A 19,290-nucleotide genomic window follows, 5' to 3' on the forward strand; every position below is an offset into this window, starting at 1 on the left:
ATTTATTCTTGTTGGCATAGAGACATGGGATGGCAGCATTAGGCTCCCCAAATGTATGACGGAGTCATTCTTCAAGCAGCTACAGAATTTCTTCACACTCACAGTGATAATATGTATCCATACTTTTTGATACTCACCACCTTTAAAGTGCTGCTTAAATGGTAGTGGTTAGTTTCAGTAAAAGCCTAACCAGAGCAGATAGAGACCTGAGGAATTGACAACCACCATTGAACTTTCATGGAGACAAATTTTGCATCTCTTGTTGGCACTTAATTACCTGTAGTTGTAATGCAAGTTACAATACACCATGATGGCAAAGGTGATCATAAGTTTCACAAACTTTTGCCATAAATCTCAAGGAACACCTACAACCCAATACCTGGGATGAAGGCTTGCAACCTCAGTTCATAACTACAGCATGCCATCTCAACTAAGAATCGAAACACTGCACAGGAAGTTGGATATCTTGAAACCGAGGAATAGGAGTGAACACAGACACCTAACACATATTTAAAGGTGAAGCTCATAACCACCATTGTATAATCGCTTCAGTCGGCCAGTTACACGGAAAAAACTGGACATCACTTTGTAATCTCAATTCCTTTATGCTTGCAAAAAACCAACATTGAAGCCGAAGCTCAAAGTCTATCATGTACGTACTTGTTATCATATCAATGTATGCTCATCTGGCTGTACATCACAGGAAGTTTATACCTGTATCTTACACATTGCACAAACCTAAGGTGAATGAATCCCAAAAACATATAAAAGATGCATTGCCATTCACTTTGACAAGGAAAATCACACATCTTTATACGCACAGTATTATATAGCACTGACACGAGATGTTTGTTGAAGCCCAGCATGAGTCCTTCCGAGGCATATAAGCATTTCAATCACTATGAGCTTTGGGCATGCAGCTTGTATCACTTGAGAGAAATGCAGAGAAATGAAAGCAACTTGAAGCAGCTCATAGTGCACCTTCTTCCCAAGCTTAAATGTAGAGCACTCACAGCTTCATCTTTCTGCTAGGCCTGTTAGTGACCCAGTCGGGTGCAGAGTTATTCTCTATACGGCAATACTCCCTTTGAGATGCCTCATCGCCAGACTGAACAATGTCTGATAGCTCCATCTGGCAAACTTGCCACCGTCCCAAGATCAGAGCTCATGACTTGTCGTTTCCAGATCCCACAGCAATCTAGCAAGGACAGCCTAGAGAGGAGTATTGTCAAGAAATTGTGAGTTCTCCACAATCGCTGCCAAAATATTGAATATAGTGAAGCACAAGCCTGTGGAGAGCACAAAAACCACAGATAAACTCAGAAGTGATGGACTATCAAATATGGCATATGGCTCTTCGCGATTGTCCCTGTTCTTCAGACTAGAACTGATGCCATCTAAGTCAGCTTGAAGTATAGGGGCAGCAAAAGAGCCAAACAGAATCCCTGGAAGAACAGCCCCCACATGTATCCTGTAAAGATAATCAAAAGATTTAGTGGCTGGAGCTAGCCCACATAAGGTAAAATATATGTGTTCCGTACCATTCATCAGTAGGCAATAGACAACTCAAACATAGCACTAGGACACCCATCAAGGTGGTTGCCTTTATGCCATAATCTGCCGACTGTTCACCCAACACCCGCTTGTTTTGCCACAAATACACCACCCAAGCACTGAAAAGAGCAAAGAGAGGCCCCTGAATTTAAACCAAAAAAGAGCAACAGTGAAAATCGATTTTGAAAAAGCTTGAAAACACTAGCCAGCAGTTAACAAAAACTCACCGTTCCACCAACAGTTGCAGCTGGTGTTAAGAAAAAACTAAATATGTTGCCACAGAGACCTCCAAGAAAGTATATCATGCAGAACGCCAAAGGTCCAAAAACATTCTCCACTTGAGGCCCAAAGAACAGCAAGGCCCAAGAGCTCAAGGCAATATGAAAAAACCCAGAGTGCTGCAGCATATCATACAGTACAGCATTTGAAAGTCAATTAAATCATTACATTGCAACACACAGGTGATGCAACCTACCAAAAACATGGGTGTAATAAGTCTCCACCATTCACCATTCAAGAGAAGTTCGTTCACTTTGGCTCCATAAAGAAGTGGTAGAGTTGAAGTCCCCATGCCAGCTGTGTCCACAGGACTAGCCAAACCAAACAGATAAACTGCTATGTTTATGGCTGCAAGAACATAGCTGCCCATAAAGTAGCTAGATTAGATGAATCCTGCTTAACAAACACCCAGACCAGAACTCATTAAGTAAGCCTTCTCTCCTCTCACCCAGTCTAGCACTCACACGACATATGATTCTGTACTGAAAACGTTTGAAGGGTCAACATCAAATGATTTAGACTGATCCTCCACAACCTCCTGGACTGGGAGAAGCTGCAAACTTGGAGCTATCTCTTTGATCAAAGACTCGAGCTCCCTTTCAGACTTCTGCACATCAGCGGGGCTAGATGGTTGCTTCCCTAGTTATTGCCCCACCAAAACAAGAAGGATAAAAGAAATCATGAGCATAGAAGTGAGCAAGAATCAAGGAGCCTCAAAACTACAATAAAAAAATGTATTCACTGTTCTGAACACCACTATGTGCATTCAGCATGTAGACTAATAGCAAACACAGATACTGCAGGCTGGAAACATACTCACCAAAATATCATGTGCTACTCTAGTAGGACACAGGGAGGCTTGCTGCATAGGAGCATATAAACAACAGACAAGCTTCACAGACAACAATCTAAGCTTGCTTTGATTATCTGAACAGATGCACTCCCCCAGCACAGAAAAAAAACAAGTATATCGTGCCTAATCCTTTGCTGCCAGAGCCAATACTTCGAAGCTAGACAGAGCACTTCACCATGGCAGCACAATAATAACATTCGGATGGACGACTTTGGGAAAAAGGGCATTGTATGTAGTATAACCGTAAGCTGCAAGCTAGAAGCTACTGAGGAAAACAAAAGCTGCCAACCTATTGGATGTTTGATGAGTAGCACATTGGCAGCACCCTTTATATGACATTGAATCCATATAATTAAATACACTGATTTTAAGCATGTGGGACACATCACAAACGCAACCTAACAGAACATGACTAAGAAATAGAGAACAAAAAGGAAGGCCAAGTACAATGCAAACCCAATGACAAGAGTCTACCTGTAGAGAGATTTTCTAGATATCGCTCGATAGTCCTTAAGTCAGTTTTTACTGAATCATCTTGAGAAAGAGGCTCTGCAGCCACAACTGGCAGCTCATTAGTCGTGGCAACCTCCCTATCTGTAGCAACCTCCTTTGCCTTAGAGTCCAGAGTAGGAGCCTCCGGACTTGCTTTTCCTTGAAGCTTATTAAAGTAGGCATCCAAGGCGCTCAACTCATTGCGTATGAGGCTCTCAGAGCCCTTCGATTGCACTCCTGGGTCTTCAATGACAACCTTCTCCGCTGTCTCCTTCAGGCCAGCAAATGGAGAAAGGCAAACTTTCTTTCTTTGAAAATGAAGCAGGTGAATGGGGTTAATTGCCCTCTGCTTGAAGGCACTGTGGGCTCTACCATCATGGTCAGATGAAAAACCTAATGATATCCTTCTACAATCTGTTAAGATGTTGAGCTGAGAGTTGCATATGCACGGAGTCGAGGAAGTCTGCAGGTTTACAGGGGGGGACATCCTAACCTGGAAAAGATCACCTGCAACATCCAGTAGAAGAGAAGAAATGCTTACAGAAGTCAAGGTTGGGGGGCAATTAGTTGAAGAAATAGGTGAAGAACCCTAACCAGAAGTATGTACGAAAAGGAGGCAGTAGATTCCGAATGCTGTGACACCACATTCAAAGGTAGAGATCGCAGAAACGCGATGGAAAACAGCTTCTTTACGACGCCGAAGACATGAAGAACGAACTCCAGCTAATTTTAGGTCAGAAGCGAGACCACAGAAGAGAAAACGACAAGAAGATGATGCACGTGATCAACAGTAGAAAATCGAGCAATGGCGAGCTCGGCGTTCTTCTTACAGTGTTGTGCATTCGAGTCGGAGGTCTAGACTGTCTAGTGGCGGCACGCGCGCGAACGCGAAAAAGCGCAGAGCGGCGTTCGGAAGTTCGGAACTTTTGCATAGTCAGCAGACGAGAGGAGTTTCTCACTCTCCAGCCTTATCTTCTTCACATTCTGCACACCTCTCCTGGGGTGCCACGTTGTGTACATTAGATTAGATATTTCTTGTCCAAAATAGGCCTATAGGAAAGCAAAAATTAAATACACAAGACTAGCTGAAATTCGATCCATCGTTCTTCTCAACTTTTTTGCCTTATGCTTATGTCTTTCTTAGGCCGGGTTTACACGGCCAAGCAGCGACAAAGAGCTTGACAGGTGCCTCACTACATGCAACCAATGTGGCGCACATGGATTCGGGCGAGCAAACTTCAGGCCCATCCCATCTTTGGCGACGTCGCCGCCCCCCCCCCTTTGAAAGAGGTCAAAGCGAAGAGCTTGGAAGCGCAAAACGCGGGCTGCAATCCGCAATCTTGCATCTATGGGTGTTGTTGCTATCACTTAACCATCAGCTTGCAATTAATTCGTTTACTGATGAAGTTGCCTTTATTGTATAGAGGGCTGCCTCCACCCATGTGAACAGCAATAAGCGACTCACAAGAAGACGTCGTCAGCAGTAAACCCAATCTTAGGTTAGGTTTAGAGAGGCCGGCGGTTGAGTGAAGAGAAGGTGTGTGCATCATCCATTTGCGTGCATAGATTGGGCAAAAGAAAAGTTGTTAACCGTTTCGGACCCCCTCCATTATTTGGGTAATCTCCTAGAATTACTATTTTAACATGTGCCTCCGTCTTGTGTGAAAAGACAAGCGGAGGGAGTCAAGCACACGGGAGTCTACCGTCGGGCTTCTCTGAGAGCGACCTTAGATGAGAGAGGTCAAACAATTTTTCTCCTCTATCAAAGCAAAAATCTAGAGGTCTTATATTGTCATTGAGAGCCTCAATGGGAATAGACCATGCTATTTGGGGGACTACACCTTGAGTGGTCTCCTATGAAATGTATGCCGCCATGTTGTCATCGGGATTAGACAAAAATTTCCTTGGTCGTGATGCAGGTCATACACTTTCTTTTATTTTTCATAACTACTTGGATCATTTTTTTGAAAAGAAGTTTTATGCAGTCCATTGATATAGAGGAGATGCCTTGCGAATGTAGTCGCACTTACACAATGCAACAAACGTTTAACAACCAAGAATATAATATGATCAATAGAAGGCAAACCATTAACTTTAAAGTAAATCAACACTAAAAGTCTATGATTGTGGTCATGGATGACACTAAACATAGACCATACAAAGAATCAAAACCCACTTGCATGGCTATATATGACAGTAAATAGAAACCATCTAAGCCCTTTTACACACATAAAGCTTAAATTCCTAGGTCATGGATGACACTAAAAGTAAGACAGGCAAAAGAAACAAGAACCATGGCTATAGAAGTAAACAATTAAAACCATCTAAATTCTCTTCCACACATAAAGCTTACAAAAACATGCTTGTGGTCATGGATGACACTATACATAAGTAAAACACAAGAAAAATGTTCCATGGTTATACCTATAGCCCATCAAAGACCATCTCAAAATACGCCTTGGAAGATCTCAACTCGAAATGGACACTCAACATATATATATCGCATTGCACACAAAAAGCTTTTGAAAATGATTATAGGCATGGATCATTCTAAAACGAACACCACCACAAGAAAATAGAGACATTACAAACATCTCAATTTTCATCCTCTGGTGGAGGTGCTCTCAAAGAACTTTGAAATCCATCCTCTATCTCATGACATTTACAAATAGATCACACTTCATTGTCATTTTTGCACACCACAAATGTGCATTTCGTTATTGAAAGCCTTTCTTTACTTCTATTGATCAAACCTGCTAATTTTCCTTTTAGTAGTATGGTCTACCATCAACATAACGTTTGTACTATGAGTGATACTTGTTATCGTATTGTAATGCCACTATGGGTAAACTACCCAAGAGAGGGTCTAGTCGATAGCTCACGACCCATCTATGAGAAGAATGAGGCTTGCCCCTCATTCCCAAACCATTTATATTGTGTGGCATGTCGTCCACATTAGTCCGATCGCTTGGGCGGTACGGTAGAGCGGTCCCCTCCCTGAACCCCGCTTTTTTGACTCAATAGTCGAAAAACAGTCGACCTGGTCATAATCATTACATGCGACATGACATTACCCCCCCCCCCCCCCCCCCCCCCCCCAAAAAAAAAAAAAAGAGTTTTCTTCCTCAAAAAAACATGGGGAAATCTCTTGGCAATTGCACTAGAGCATTCCAAACCTACTGCTTCCTTGTCTAAGTCTATACACTTAATTTGTACCTCTTGGTACACTTTATGACATGTTTGTCTGTCTCAATACCCTAGAATCCTTTCGGGCTGATGTGATACCTACAATGGCTCTATTAAGTCAACCAAAATCTCTAGAAAACCTACATTTTCCAAACCGTGAATTGAGTTTTTCAATTTACTGACTTGGAAGGTAGGGTGAACTTGAGAACTCTTCAGTAACTCAAGTTTATATGCAACATCTCCAATCTTTTTAAGAACTTTAAAGGGACCACAATATCTAGGAAAATTTTTGTCACACTTTCCTATTTCAATGGTTTGTGACTTTGTAGGAACCTTTAGGAATTCAAAGTCACCCTCTACAAAAGTTACTTTTCTTCATCTTTTATCACATCTTGGCATGATCCTATGCACTAAACATGCTTTCCTTTGCAACTTTTAGTATATCATTCATATCTTCAAGGAAATCCTTAACATATTGAATTTTCTCCTTCTCTACGCCTACAACCATAGGAGATCTCGTTTAGAAACCATCATCAACATGAATGGTGTAAATCCAGTTGGTACATGTTTGGAATTGTTATAAGAAATTCCAGTACAGGTAAGTACTCTTCCCATTTACATTGCTTCTTACTTACATATAAGAATGCAACATGTCCTCTAGGATCTGGTTAACCCTTTGGGTTTGACCATCAAACTACGGATGATGTGTTATACTCATACTCAAAGTAGTATCCTGCTTTTTGAAGACTTTGCTCTAAAAATAAGTATTGAGTTTCCTATCTCAATCTGAGACTATATTTGCGGGTAGGCCATAAAGCTTGTAGAAATGATCAATAAAGAGTTTTACCAACTTTGGCGTTTTAATCGTTTTCTTCATGGCAATAATTTTTGCCATTACCCACATTGAGTCATTCCCTCAATTAGTTTTGGATAACCGATAATGAAATCCATGGAAATGCTTTCCCATTTCCCTTGAAGTATTTCTAAAGGATGGAGTACCCCCCCAACCTTGAGACGCTCATGCTTATTGACATGTCCACTACCACCCACACTGAGTCATTCCCTCGACCGGTTTTGGATAAACCAATAATGAAATCCATGGAAATGCTTTCCTATTTCCCTTGAGGTATCTCTATAGGATGGAGTTCCCCCCCAATCTTGTGACGCTCATGCTTATTGACTAAAACTTATTGCATTTCAAAAGATAAGTATGGACTTCGTTAAACAAACTAGGCCAATAAAATTGTCTTTTAACTAGTGCATCGGTCCTCTGAATCCGAGGATGACCTACACTTAGACTTTCATGACTTTCCTTAAGAATGTGAGACCAAAAGTCACCAATATAAGGTACGCACACTCTACCCTTGTAGAGTCCATCATCAATGGATTAGTTAGCATACTGTTCTCCCTAACAAAGTTTTTCACCCCCCTTTGAAGTTGTAGCACTCAAAGGTGATAAAGGATCTACGTCAAAGCTCTCCGACCAAAACTATACCCAAAAGTTTTGATTATTCTCTCCGTACTAACTCTCACTTCCCTACTTGTGGCACCTACTACGGCTTGTCTCTCTCGACTAGCACTACGTGCTGACAATGCAGGTAGTCGTCTTTGAAGTAGTGCGATCATGTACAATGTGCTAGGCCTATGTAAAGGATGGATCGTGATCACATAAGCCTCGTATTGATTCCAGGAACTCATTCTTGAAGACTGTGAATATTACTTCATTAATTTGCGGCATACAAATCAGTGCATTTGTTACTACATTATATTTACTCTCTCGTAACGTATTTCAAGGTCACACTCTTGTAGGATCTCTGCCCACCAAGATTTTCTACCCTTCAATTCATTTTGACTTGAAATCCATTTTAGACTTTCATGGTCTATCCGGACCTCAAAAGTGGCACCATATCAATAGTGTCTCCACTCTTTAAGTGCATGTACTATAACTAGTAAGTCTTGCTCATAAGCTAAGTAGTCACGATGGGCACGATCTAACTTTTTGCTTTCAAATGCAATTGAGAGTCCCCTTTTCATAAGTACAGCTCCTACGGCCTCATTATTTGCATGTGTCTCCAATACAAACGGCTCATTTGGATCCACTATAGTCAATATAGGTGCAGCTGCTATATAGCCACCTTAAGCTTTTCAAAGCTGTTATGTTGGGCTTCCTCCCAACTTATATTTTCACTTTTTAACCTCAAATGATCTGTCAATTTGATTGCAATCTTCACGTAGTCATGTACATATTGTTGATAAAAGCAAAAATATACCAAGAAAAACTTGTAGTTCTTCGAGATTATTTAGTGTTGGCCACCTGAGGATAGCTAAAACTTTCTCAGCTTCAATCCACATTCCCTCTGTGGATATAATGTGACCCAGATAATGAATCTCAGTCTCAAAGAAATCACATTTGCTTTCCTTCACAAAAAATTTATGTTAATAACTCGAACACTAGACACAAATGTTATAAGTGCTCTTTTTGAGATTCACCCTAGACTAGTATATCATCTAGGAAAACTAGTACAAATTTTTCTATGTATGGGTGTCATGAATGTAGTTGGTGCATTAATTAACCCAAATGACATAACCAAGAACTTAAAATGCTCAAAATGGGTCATAAATGTTATCTTCTCAACATCTTCTAGTCTAGTTTTACCTTATGATAGCCAAATCTCAAGTCAATTTTGGAAAAATATTTTGTATAGATGGCATCGGGTACTTGTTCTTAATCATTATCTAATTAAGAACCCTATAATCTATGCATACTCATAGAGATCCGTCCTTCTTCTTTACCAGAAGAATAGGTGGTGCCCACGAACTAAAACTAGGCCTAATAAAGCCTTTGTTTGAGTATTCCATTAATTGTTTTTCCACCTTCTGTGCTGCTTACGATTTTGGAACCTGGCAAAACATAAATTCCATGGTCTACTTCCCAAGATGGCTCAAGCCATCTGGTAAATCACCAAGAAATACATCATGGAACCCCTCTAATAAATTCATTAAAGCATCTACATACTTTTTCTTAAGGTTCTCCTTTGCCTTTGATTTTTTCGTTTTAGAAAAAGTCCAAGGCATGCATGCATGCCAACTAGGGTTCTCAAACAGTGGGTCTCGTCCAAGGCCATGTTTTTAGTGTGTTTGTCTATGCAAACATTATCTATATTTTCAATTATGGAAGCACTTTTATTACTTTTATTTAAAACAACAGAATTTAAAAGAGGGTAACAAGCAAATATCTTTGTTATCTCACCTTTGTGGGCTGCTCTATGTAGCTCTATGGAAGAGATGAGTGGGATAGAGGAGACTCTATGGTCACCCTGTAAGGTGATGACCCTACCACCATGCTCAAATTGTAGTGTGTTGTGCAAATAACTCCTCACTGGACTAGGGGCCAAGCTATACAACCACTCCCTGCTTAGATACATGTCTAGCCAGATGCATGACTTGAAAGTCAAGTGTAGCCTCATAGTCGTGCATGGCTGATAGAACTCCCAAGACTACAGTATTCCATACCGTCTTATCATAACCGTTGGCCAAGCTAACAGTGTACTCATGATTGCTCCCGGTCTGGTGCAACCTTAAATTCTTAACCAACAAATAGTTTAGGAAGTTATGACTAGCTTCATCATCCATGAAAACAGTGACTCTACAGCCACCTATGGTGCCATACATGTGCACAATGTCATGCTAATTTACGATAGGCTACCACATAGCTGCTGTTATTGAACAAGCATGGCATTTGTCAAAGTGGTACACTGTCAGTTCCCTAACCTCTCCAAAATTGAGAGGAAGTACCTGCATTGTGTGCAACTACCTAGAGGATTTACCATCTCTCTTAAGCCAACTGTCACATGTGCTAGCTTTGGGTTTTGGGAATTTGGATTTGGTGTGCCTTACTTCATTGCAGTCTACTAAAGCAACGATTTTCAAACTATCACCCTGACCACCTCGGTCAGTCCTCTCCCCCTGCCTCTCATTGTGAAACCTCTTCTTTTAAACCCTGACCCTTTTTTCTATTTTTCCCCAGCCTTAACAGGTCCATCTCATGCACCATCTGTGCATATTTTATTCCCTTAGATAAATCCTTCAGGTGAAGAGACTCAATGTACTCAAGATAGTCATTTTTGAGTCTCCTCTTGAATCCCCACAAAGTCTGGAATGCATCAATCGCCTTTAACTTGAGTATTATCTCTTTGTATTATGAGATACTCTAAGTTAGGGACTTGTTCTGCATCAAGCGCTTGTCCCATAATTCTTGGTTTCTCTCTTCTTCATTGCCTGGCAAGAACTCTTTTTGGAACATTGTTTTGAACTCTGTCCAAGTGGCAAGACGAGTGGTCAAGCTCATCCACCACTTGTATACCTTGCCTCTACAGGCAACACATGGCTAGGCTGCTTTCACAGTGCATGAATATCCAACCACTTTGCTAGGAACATAATCATAGAATCTTTGTTTCTCTCCTTTTCCTCACCCCCAAAAATAGGAAATTTGGAATCCTTGAGTAGAGTTGAGGTTGTCTCTACGGACGGCTCCGCAGGTGCATTGGACTATGGACGTGGGTGAGGCTACGCTCACTCGTGTTGCGGGTATCATCCTACTATGAGGAAGAGGAGATGAAACTAAAGGGGCTGTCACTCCGTCTAGACATGTGGAGATGCTCTGCAACATCGTGAATACATCAGCTTGTACTTTTTATAAGGTGGTCAACCTGGCATTCAAATATTTGAATATCCTGCTAGAGAGCTCCGTCTTCGTAAGGATATCAGCAAGATTGGCTAGGTCATAGTTCTCATCATCATCCTCCAAGGGTTCCTCGTCATCCCCCTCCCGGCAATGTTGATCTCCATAAACTTTGGCTTATAATCCAGAAGTGGCTCAATGGGTCAGCAACCTCTATAGGTGCACCGGGTCCAATGGTAGGGTCTACGACCGTGGAGGCATTGGCGGCTCACATGAAGTGACCAAGAAAGGTACTCTAGAGCAAGAGCGAATATGTGCTTATGGCCAGATAGTTTGGTTTGGGTTAAGCACGCAAAATTGATGACAACAAGTCCGCAACGTGCACTCACACGATATGGCGCTTGGCCTCCCTCTTTGCCTTCCTCGTTCCAAGTTGGTGCCTTATCCTTTCAGCCCTCACTCATTAGCCAATGAGTAGTGGATTAAGGTGTTGTGGGCCCATTCACATGTGAAGTGTTGTCCAAGCTCAGATACCACTGTTATTCTACTATAATTCCGCTATTGGAAACTACCCAAGAGAGGGTCCATTCGATAGCTCACCACCTAGCATGAGAAGAATGAGGCTAGCCCCTCATTCCTGGACCATTTATAGTGTGTGGCTTGCCGTCCACGTTGGTCCGGCTGCTCGAGCGCTACGATTGGGCAGTCACCCTTGAATGCCCCTTTTTTTACTGAACGTTTAGAAAGTGGTCAACATGTCCATAACCATTACAAGCTACATGACAATGCCTCTATCTAAAAGGGAGGTTGCATTGAGACACAAGCCAAAAGTTCTTATGCTATGGGCATAGCACATGAGCTAATACTATGGACCACAACCATTTGTAGGTGTAATCTCATAATTAGCTCAAGTATATCATGGGAAATGAATGAGCGCCTCATAACGTTTGTGTATGATGGATAGAGCTATCATACAACAAGCGCCCCAAAAGCTTAAACCACTCCAACTCTAAGAAGAGATCATCCCTACTTCATCCATAGCATCCACAATAATATGGCTATTTTAGATAGGGTAGGTGAACGTGCAATGAAGAATCATCAAATGTCTCGCCCTCAAGATGAAGAGGCACAGTTGTTGCAAGACATCTATGCAATGTGTGAGGTCAATTGTGTAAATGGTAGCCTCATCATCTAAAGATGCTTATCCATACATGCACATTATTATTGACATTATATACACACATATAGGAGTTATAAAAAATCAATACAATAGTGGCAAAAAATAGATATTTATCCTTTGGTCGACCTTAATCTCCTAGTGCTAGTGCACGAGCATAAAAACAACAAGATATCTCATATGTATAGCATAATTTCCAATGTCCATAATGTAAACAAAGACATCTATTGTACCAACATGGAACTCTGTCATGCAGATAATAAGATGAAGGCATGGACTTACATGCATTGGAATTCTCCAGAGCAGCCAATGGCTCCGCTTCAAGCCCCTTCAAAGGAACATATGCACAACCAATATATAGAGGTGATGGTTTGCATGATGAGTCTAAGTTTATTACATATGTACAAATATAATTAAAGAGGTCAATTTTCAATATCAATATTGACCAAGAATTGTAAAGTGATATGAAACTAGAATGCTATATTGACTATTTCATTATTAAAACAAACATTGTGGATTCACATCTAGCAAATCATTGATTTTTTTCTTTAAACAAAAAACAAACTAGGAGGCTACACTAGCCAAAATGGTGAGGGACCACACATCTCAACTTAATCGTATGGTGAGACAAAGCCTTCTTGTTGTTCTTGTAAGTGAATATCTATACATCTCTCTTGATCACATACGAAAGGATTACGATGACTTCAATGATTCTATAACACTAGAATTTTGATTTTCAAGAAGGATAGAATGATTCATATAAGGGAAATTAGTCTAGCATCAAATTATTATTTGGTGATTATATTGTTTGTGTTTTAAGATAAAACATAGTGTTGGAAGATATGCAAATTAATATTACTATTGTTGATGCACTAACCTATGGTTTATAGGTGGAGAATACTTCTAGGTGAATTTTGATGGTGAAGCTCAAGCAAATGGAGCTCTTTGGGCTTATGCAACGGGAATTTCCCAAAATGGGAAGGTCATCCATTAGAGATTGTCTCAAGTGGTCAATTGTATTAGGCAAAACAATAGGTTGGGAGGATCCTATTAATTCTTTGTTAGTATATGCTTATATAGCTAGATCTCAAAACAATTGAGGCAATTATCAAAGAGAAGGAAAAATGAGAATAAGAAATTGCAGGTACACTCAGAAGAGAGAAAACAAATCTAGTAGTCAAAAATGGGGTCAAAAACAAGGAAAGCCGAATCCAAATGTGCCTCCAACCTCACCAAAATTTCAATGGAGGAGGCCCAAAAAGAAAAGAAACAAGGTAAACCACAAGGTCCATCTTATTGAAGTTTAACATTGAATTGGCTACAGATATAAAGAAAGTGCTGGAGGAGAGGATTCTTAACAACAAGGTGAAGTTGACTTTGGATGAGGAATTGGTCATTGATGAGCAGGAATTTCATTGTGAGATCATAGACATTATAAAGAGGAAGCGATAGGTTCTATATGGGCTTGAGAATGAATCCGTGAGGATTTAAGGAATACAATATATTCAGCAACAAAGTGAAGTCATTTTAAACACTATTGATAAAGAGGAGTATTGGGATGAGGACTTGGAAAGCATGTGGGCAGTAACCAATTTCCTCCGCAAGTAAAGCATGTGCAATTCCATAAAGAGGAGAATACAGGTATTGTTTCAAGAATCCGTTTCACAAGGAATCGTTGGCTAGAGCTACTATGAAGACTTTGGTCAAAAGTGGGAGATTTTAATTAGCCCTTTGTTTTTTTGATTGATGACGGTTCAAAAATCAATCTTATGGCAAAGAGTCTCTATTTGAAAGGCAAGTGGTCAATTGATACGGTGGATGGCGTATACGGGTTGTTAATCCTCTACCAAGAAATCTATATGGAGAGTGCCCAAATGCTAAAAATAGAATTGGGGATGTGAGTGATGAACATAATTATTTTGTGCAGGAATAGTCTACTTATCCTCTCAATTTTGGTCAGCATTTATTATGATAGTGCCAATGGAGACGAAGGTTTTGGATGATGGATTTTCTTATGCTAGGATTTGAAGTAGAGATGGTAAGAGTGTTGTTCAATTTCTAACTATATATATAGACCATGAAAGGAAGAGAGATAGCCTTGGATCATCCTTTGCCAACAGTGACAAACGAGTTAAAATAGTACAAAATATAATGGATTTTTTCCAAGTGCCCTTAAAAAGTGAAACTATGATTATGCTCAGAAGGAAAATCTCTTGTGGATTGTTGATGGTACATCGGCTTTTTCATCAATATTTGGGGGTTTAACATGTGAAGGTTCAATATGCTATAGGTTATTTAACCAGCTGTGCAAATGCAAGAAACGGTATGTGTGCAATATGTTCAAAGAGATTTTTGGGGATGCAAAGTGCTAGATTCAAATGACGTTATCTCAGGAGGTTTTGAAGAATTTTTTGTTGTGGATACGATGGAAGAACTTGAATTTGTTGCTCAATACAGTGCTTATGTTGGTATTGACTATGTGAAGGTAAATTCAGTAGGCATGTATGAAGGTCTTATTCATTTTAAAGAAGACTTGGGTGTGAAAGAAGTTGTTGCTCAATACAGTGCTTATGTTGGTATTGACTATGTGAAGGTAAATTCAGTAGGCATGTATGAAGGTCTTATTCATTTTAAAGAAGACTTGGGTGTGAAAGAAGTGCAAGTCAATGCATAGTTGAAAAGAAGGTCAGGCCTAAAGCAACACTTTACCAAACTAAAGTCATGAAATTATGGAGAAGGCTTCTCAACACCTTACTCTCAAGGATTCAAAAAAGATAGGGTATGCTTACCAAAGAAACACTTCAGGAATTGAAGTGTTTCTTTGAGATTCAAGAAACACTAAAGGAATTAAAGATTTGAGATTGAGATTTTCTATCACGGGAGGAGATAAAGTGCTTTTAGCATATGCTACAAAGAAACATGAAGTCTTTTTCCTTCCAGCTATGTGAGATTGGTTGTGTTGATCTAGATATCGTGTTTCCAATGGTTATTTTTAATGTTCTTCATATGCCTTGGAACTTTTGGCTTATACCAATTCCAAAGGCTCATCTTCCTAAATTCAATGATTTGCTCCATGAAAAAAAAAAAGCGGATTTTGGAACCATCTTGTGCTCTATATTTTAATGGGTGGTTTACAATTCGTAAAAAGAATAGGAATTAAGGTTTATTTAGGATATGCAACTCGCAAATAAGATAACAATCATGAATGTGGGAACATGTCTAATTGCTAATGAGTTTGTAAAGGCCTTTGAAGGGAGAACCATTTAATTTATATGAGAATTATATTCGTGATATGATTGGTTTCATTTAGCCATGCAAAGCAAGGATTTGACTGCTATGCATATTCCTTTGGTTTTGATAAGAATGTGTACTCCACGCAAGGGGAAACCAACTCGGTTGCACACATGATGAATGGAAAAAATAAGGTATTAAGGGATTTCATTCCTTAGATCACCATACCTTTTATTGACGATGTGCAAATAAAAGAAGGGTGTCAAGAAGGTGAAAAGAATATGGGATATGGCAATGGATGAGGGGGTGTAGGAAGTTTGTTGCAAATCATTTTGCTAATTGTGACACGATTTTAACTAGGCTTGAAGAGGATAACCTTACACTTTGGGGGCAAAAATCTATGTTTTGTAAAGAATGAGGATGCAAGAGAGCTACACAAGACAAGCACAAAGCACACAGAGATGGAAAGCTTCTTCTTCTTCTTCACAGAAAAGAGAGTACAAAATGACTAAGTGCTAAAACTGAAAAGTAGCACATATGTACATGCGGTCACTAAGTGTGAACTCGCTAGAAGCGTACTAGGCTGGCACTATAAGTGTAGTCCAGCTGTAGAATCACTGGCAGAGATCCTCCGTGTCGGTCACCTAACGCGCCAGTGAGTAAATGCCGTTAGCGGCCAAGACCCGTAGTGGATACTAGCTCAAGGTGTAGAGCTCGACATCTCAACACTCCCCCTCGAGCTCTGCATGTCGCAGAGTCCAAGCATAGTCCGGAAACGTCGAAGCTTCTCAGCTCCGAGGGCCTTGGTAAAGATATCCGCTATCTGCTCCTCTGTGCTGACGTAGACCAAGTCGATGTCGCCTGCCAACACTCGCTCTCGAACGTAGTGGTAATGGACCTCTATGTGTTTGGTCCTAGCATGGAACACTGGGTTCCTAGCCAACTGCATGCTGCTGAGGTTGTCACAATGAATGACAATCTGCTGGTCCACCTGCACTCCCAAGTCCTCAAGTAATGTGCGTAGCCAAGCTACCTCGCACGCCGCAACTGCTGCACCTCTGTACTCGGCCTCTGTGCTCGATAAAGCAACCGTAGGCTGCTTTTTGCTGCTCCAAGTAACAGCAGCACTCCCAAAAGAGAACATGAAGCCACTCGTAGATCTCCTATCAACAATGCTACCTGCCCAATCTGCATCTGTATACCCATACAATGCTAATGGTGCATCTGCTGCATAGAACAATGCGTAGTCAAGAGTCCCTTGTACATACCTAAGTGTGTGTCGTACTCCATCCAAATGTGGCTTCCTCGGAAGCTGCATGAACTGACTCTCCAAGTCTACTGTGTAGCTCAAGTCTGGCCTTGTGATAGTCAAGTAGATTAGACTACCCACCATCTTCCTGTACATATTGACATCCTCAACAACATCACCCTTCTTTGCACTCAGCTTTGCATTCACATCCAAGGGAATGGAAATCGGCTTACAATCAACCATACCATACTTTGACAACATGTCCAAAGCATATTGTCTCTGTGACAGCCATACACCCTCTGGAGTCCTGATCACCTCAATGCCAAGAAAGTAGCGCAACTCGCCCAAATCTTTCATTTCAAACTCCTGTTTGAGAAGACCCTTCACATGGTCAATCTCCATAGCATTGTCACCAACAATAATAAGGTCATCTACATATATGGTAATGACCACAATCCCCACATCACTCTCACGTACATAGAGTGAATGATCAGCATGAGCTCTCCTAAAACCAATACTGACAAGATACTTGGCAATCCTGTCATACCATGCTCTAGAGCCCTGCTTCAACCCATACAAAGCTTTGAGAAGTCTGCATACATAATCTGGGTAACCTGGATCGACATAACCAGGTGGCTGATCCATATACACTTCCTCTTGCAACTCACCATTCAAGAAGGCATTCTTTACATCCATTTGATGCATAATCCATCCTCTAGATGCAGCCACTACTATGACAGCTCTCACAGTCGTCATCTTTGCCACTGGAGCAAAGGTCTCCTCATAGTCTATGCCATACGTCTGTGCATAACCCTTTGCGACCAGCCTTGCCTTGTGACGCTCAATGTTACCATCAGCCTTATGATTGGTTTTATACACCCATTTACAGCCAATAGCTTTCTTGCCACTTGGCAATGGCACCAACTCCCATGTGTCATTTGCTTCCAATGCAGCCATCTCTTCATTCATTGCATCATCCCAATGCACATTTCCAACTGCATCCTCAAAACATGTGGGCTCCACATCCTGTATCACCATAGCCATGTAGGCTTGGTGATGCGCTAGATACCCATCATAAGTCAATTTCTGAACTGGATTTCTGACTCTATTAGATCTGCGCGGTCCTTGGTCACTCCTTTGCCCTCTAGCATCTTCTTGTACTTTCCTTACACCACGTGTCCTGACAGTCGGAATTCCAAATTCCTCATCAAGACTTTGTTCAGAACCATCTGAATCCATGTCTACATGTGAAAAACCTGATGATGCATCAACCATAAAGGGAGGTTCATCAACCTTTTCCTTTCCTTTTCGTGATACATTCCCTGTACCTGTTGGTGGAGTAACCTGCGTACGTAGTCTACCATTCCATGGTTTCTCAACAGAGCCACGAGAAGAGGACTCTTGTGGTCCACTCAAAACCTGTGACTGTGGCCTCACATTTTGTACAACCACATCATCTTTTACATCAGCCCCAATAGTGCCATGTGCATTACTGTACCAGCTGCTCATCTCATCAAAGACTACATCTCTGCTCACTCGTAATTATCGTGTAGTAGGATTGTAGCACCTGTACCCCTTTTGTTCAAGGGAATATCCCACAAGAATACATTTCTCTGCTTTAGGATCCAATTTCCTACGCAACTCATCTGGTACATGCACGTAAGCTATGCAGCCAAACACTTTCAAGTGTGCCAAATCAGGCTTTGTACCTGTAAACTTTTCCTCAGGTGTTACATCATGCACCGCAGCTGTAGGTGTCCTGTTCATAATGTACACAGCTGTATTTACAGCTTCAGCCCAGAAATGATGAGGCATGTTCTTCTCATTCATCAATGCGCGTGCAACCTCTGCAATGTGCCTGTTTTTCCTTTCTGCGACCCCATTCTGCTGTGGAGTATATATGCATGTAAACTGCCTGTGTATACCATGCATTCGCAGAAAATCTGAAAAATCATTGGAGAAGTACTCTCCCCCTCCATCTGACCTCAATGTCTTGATTTGCATATCTGTCTCCTTCTCAATCATGACTTTGAAGTCTTGAAAGTGACCAAACACTTCACTTTTGTTACGCATGAAGTAGACCCATACTTTCCTTGTATGGTCATCAATGAAAGAGACATAATACCTGCAACCATGTATACTTGCAGTATCGGTTGGACCCCAAACATCGGTGTGCACCACCTCAAGTGGCCTTTTACATACATTGCGCTCATGTGGAAATGAGCCCTTTGACTGTTTTCCAAACTGGCATGCTACACACACTTTATGCATACCATCCACCTTGAATTTGGGCAAACCTTTTACAATCTGTTTTGATTGCATGCTGCGCAATCTCTACTCATTGACATGGCCAATGCGTTTGTGCCAAATGTCAACATCAGCCACAACACCTGTGCCCTGTGCAAATAATGCAGCTTTTACCTCAGGCATGTCTACATTCAGCGTAAACATTCTGCCCACACATTTGCCCTCTGTGATCAGCTTACAGCCATTCTGGAAATCTTCTACATAACAGCCATTTGGATTGAAGCGAACCTACAAACCTTGCTCAACCATTTGTCCAACAGAAACAAGATTCTTTGTAATGT

At 41.0% G+C, this 19,290-nt stretch overlaps 1 protein-coding gene across 1 annotated transcript; it reads right to left on the minus strand.

The window, feature by feature from the left end:
• Positions 1–581: 581 nt before the first annotated feature.
• LOC147443059 (Rhomboid-related intramembrane serine protease family protein) lies at positions 582–4,125 on the minus strand. The gene is made up of 9 exons (XM_086528984.1): positions 4,009–4,125; positions 3,773–3,901; positions 3,672–3,685; positions 3,161–3,546; positions 2,298–2,472; positions 2,030–2,195; positions 1,782–1,952; positions 1,542–1,696; positions 582–1,471 (listed from the first exon to the last, which is right to left on the minus strand). Exons 1-9 carry the CDS (start codon positions 4,108–4,110, stop codon positions 1,213–1,215), a joined length of 1,557 nt encoding a protein of 518 aa, XP_086385110.1. The 5' UTR covers positions 4,111–4,125; the 3' UTR covers positions 582–1,212.
• Positions 4,126–19,290: the final 15,165 nt, after the last annotated feature.

Source organism: Adiantum capillus-veneris, chromosome 14 (genome assembly GCF_014529385.1).
Source record: "Adiantum capillus-veneris isolate H3 chromosome 14, ASM1452938v2, whole genome shotgun sequence".
NCBI classification, from domain to species: Eukaryota; Viridiplantae; Streptophyta; class Polypodiopsida; order Polypodiales; family Pteridaceae; genus Adiantum; species Adiantum capillus-veneris.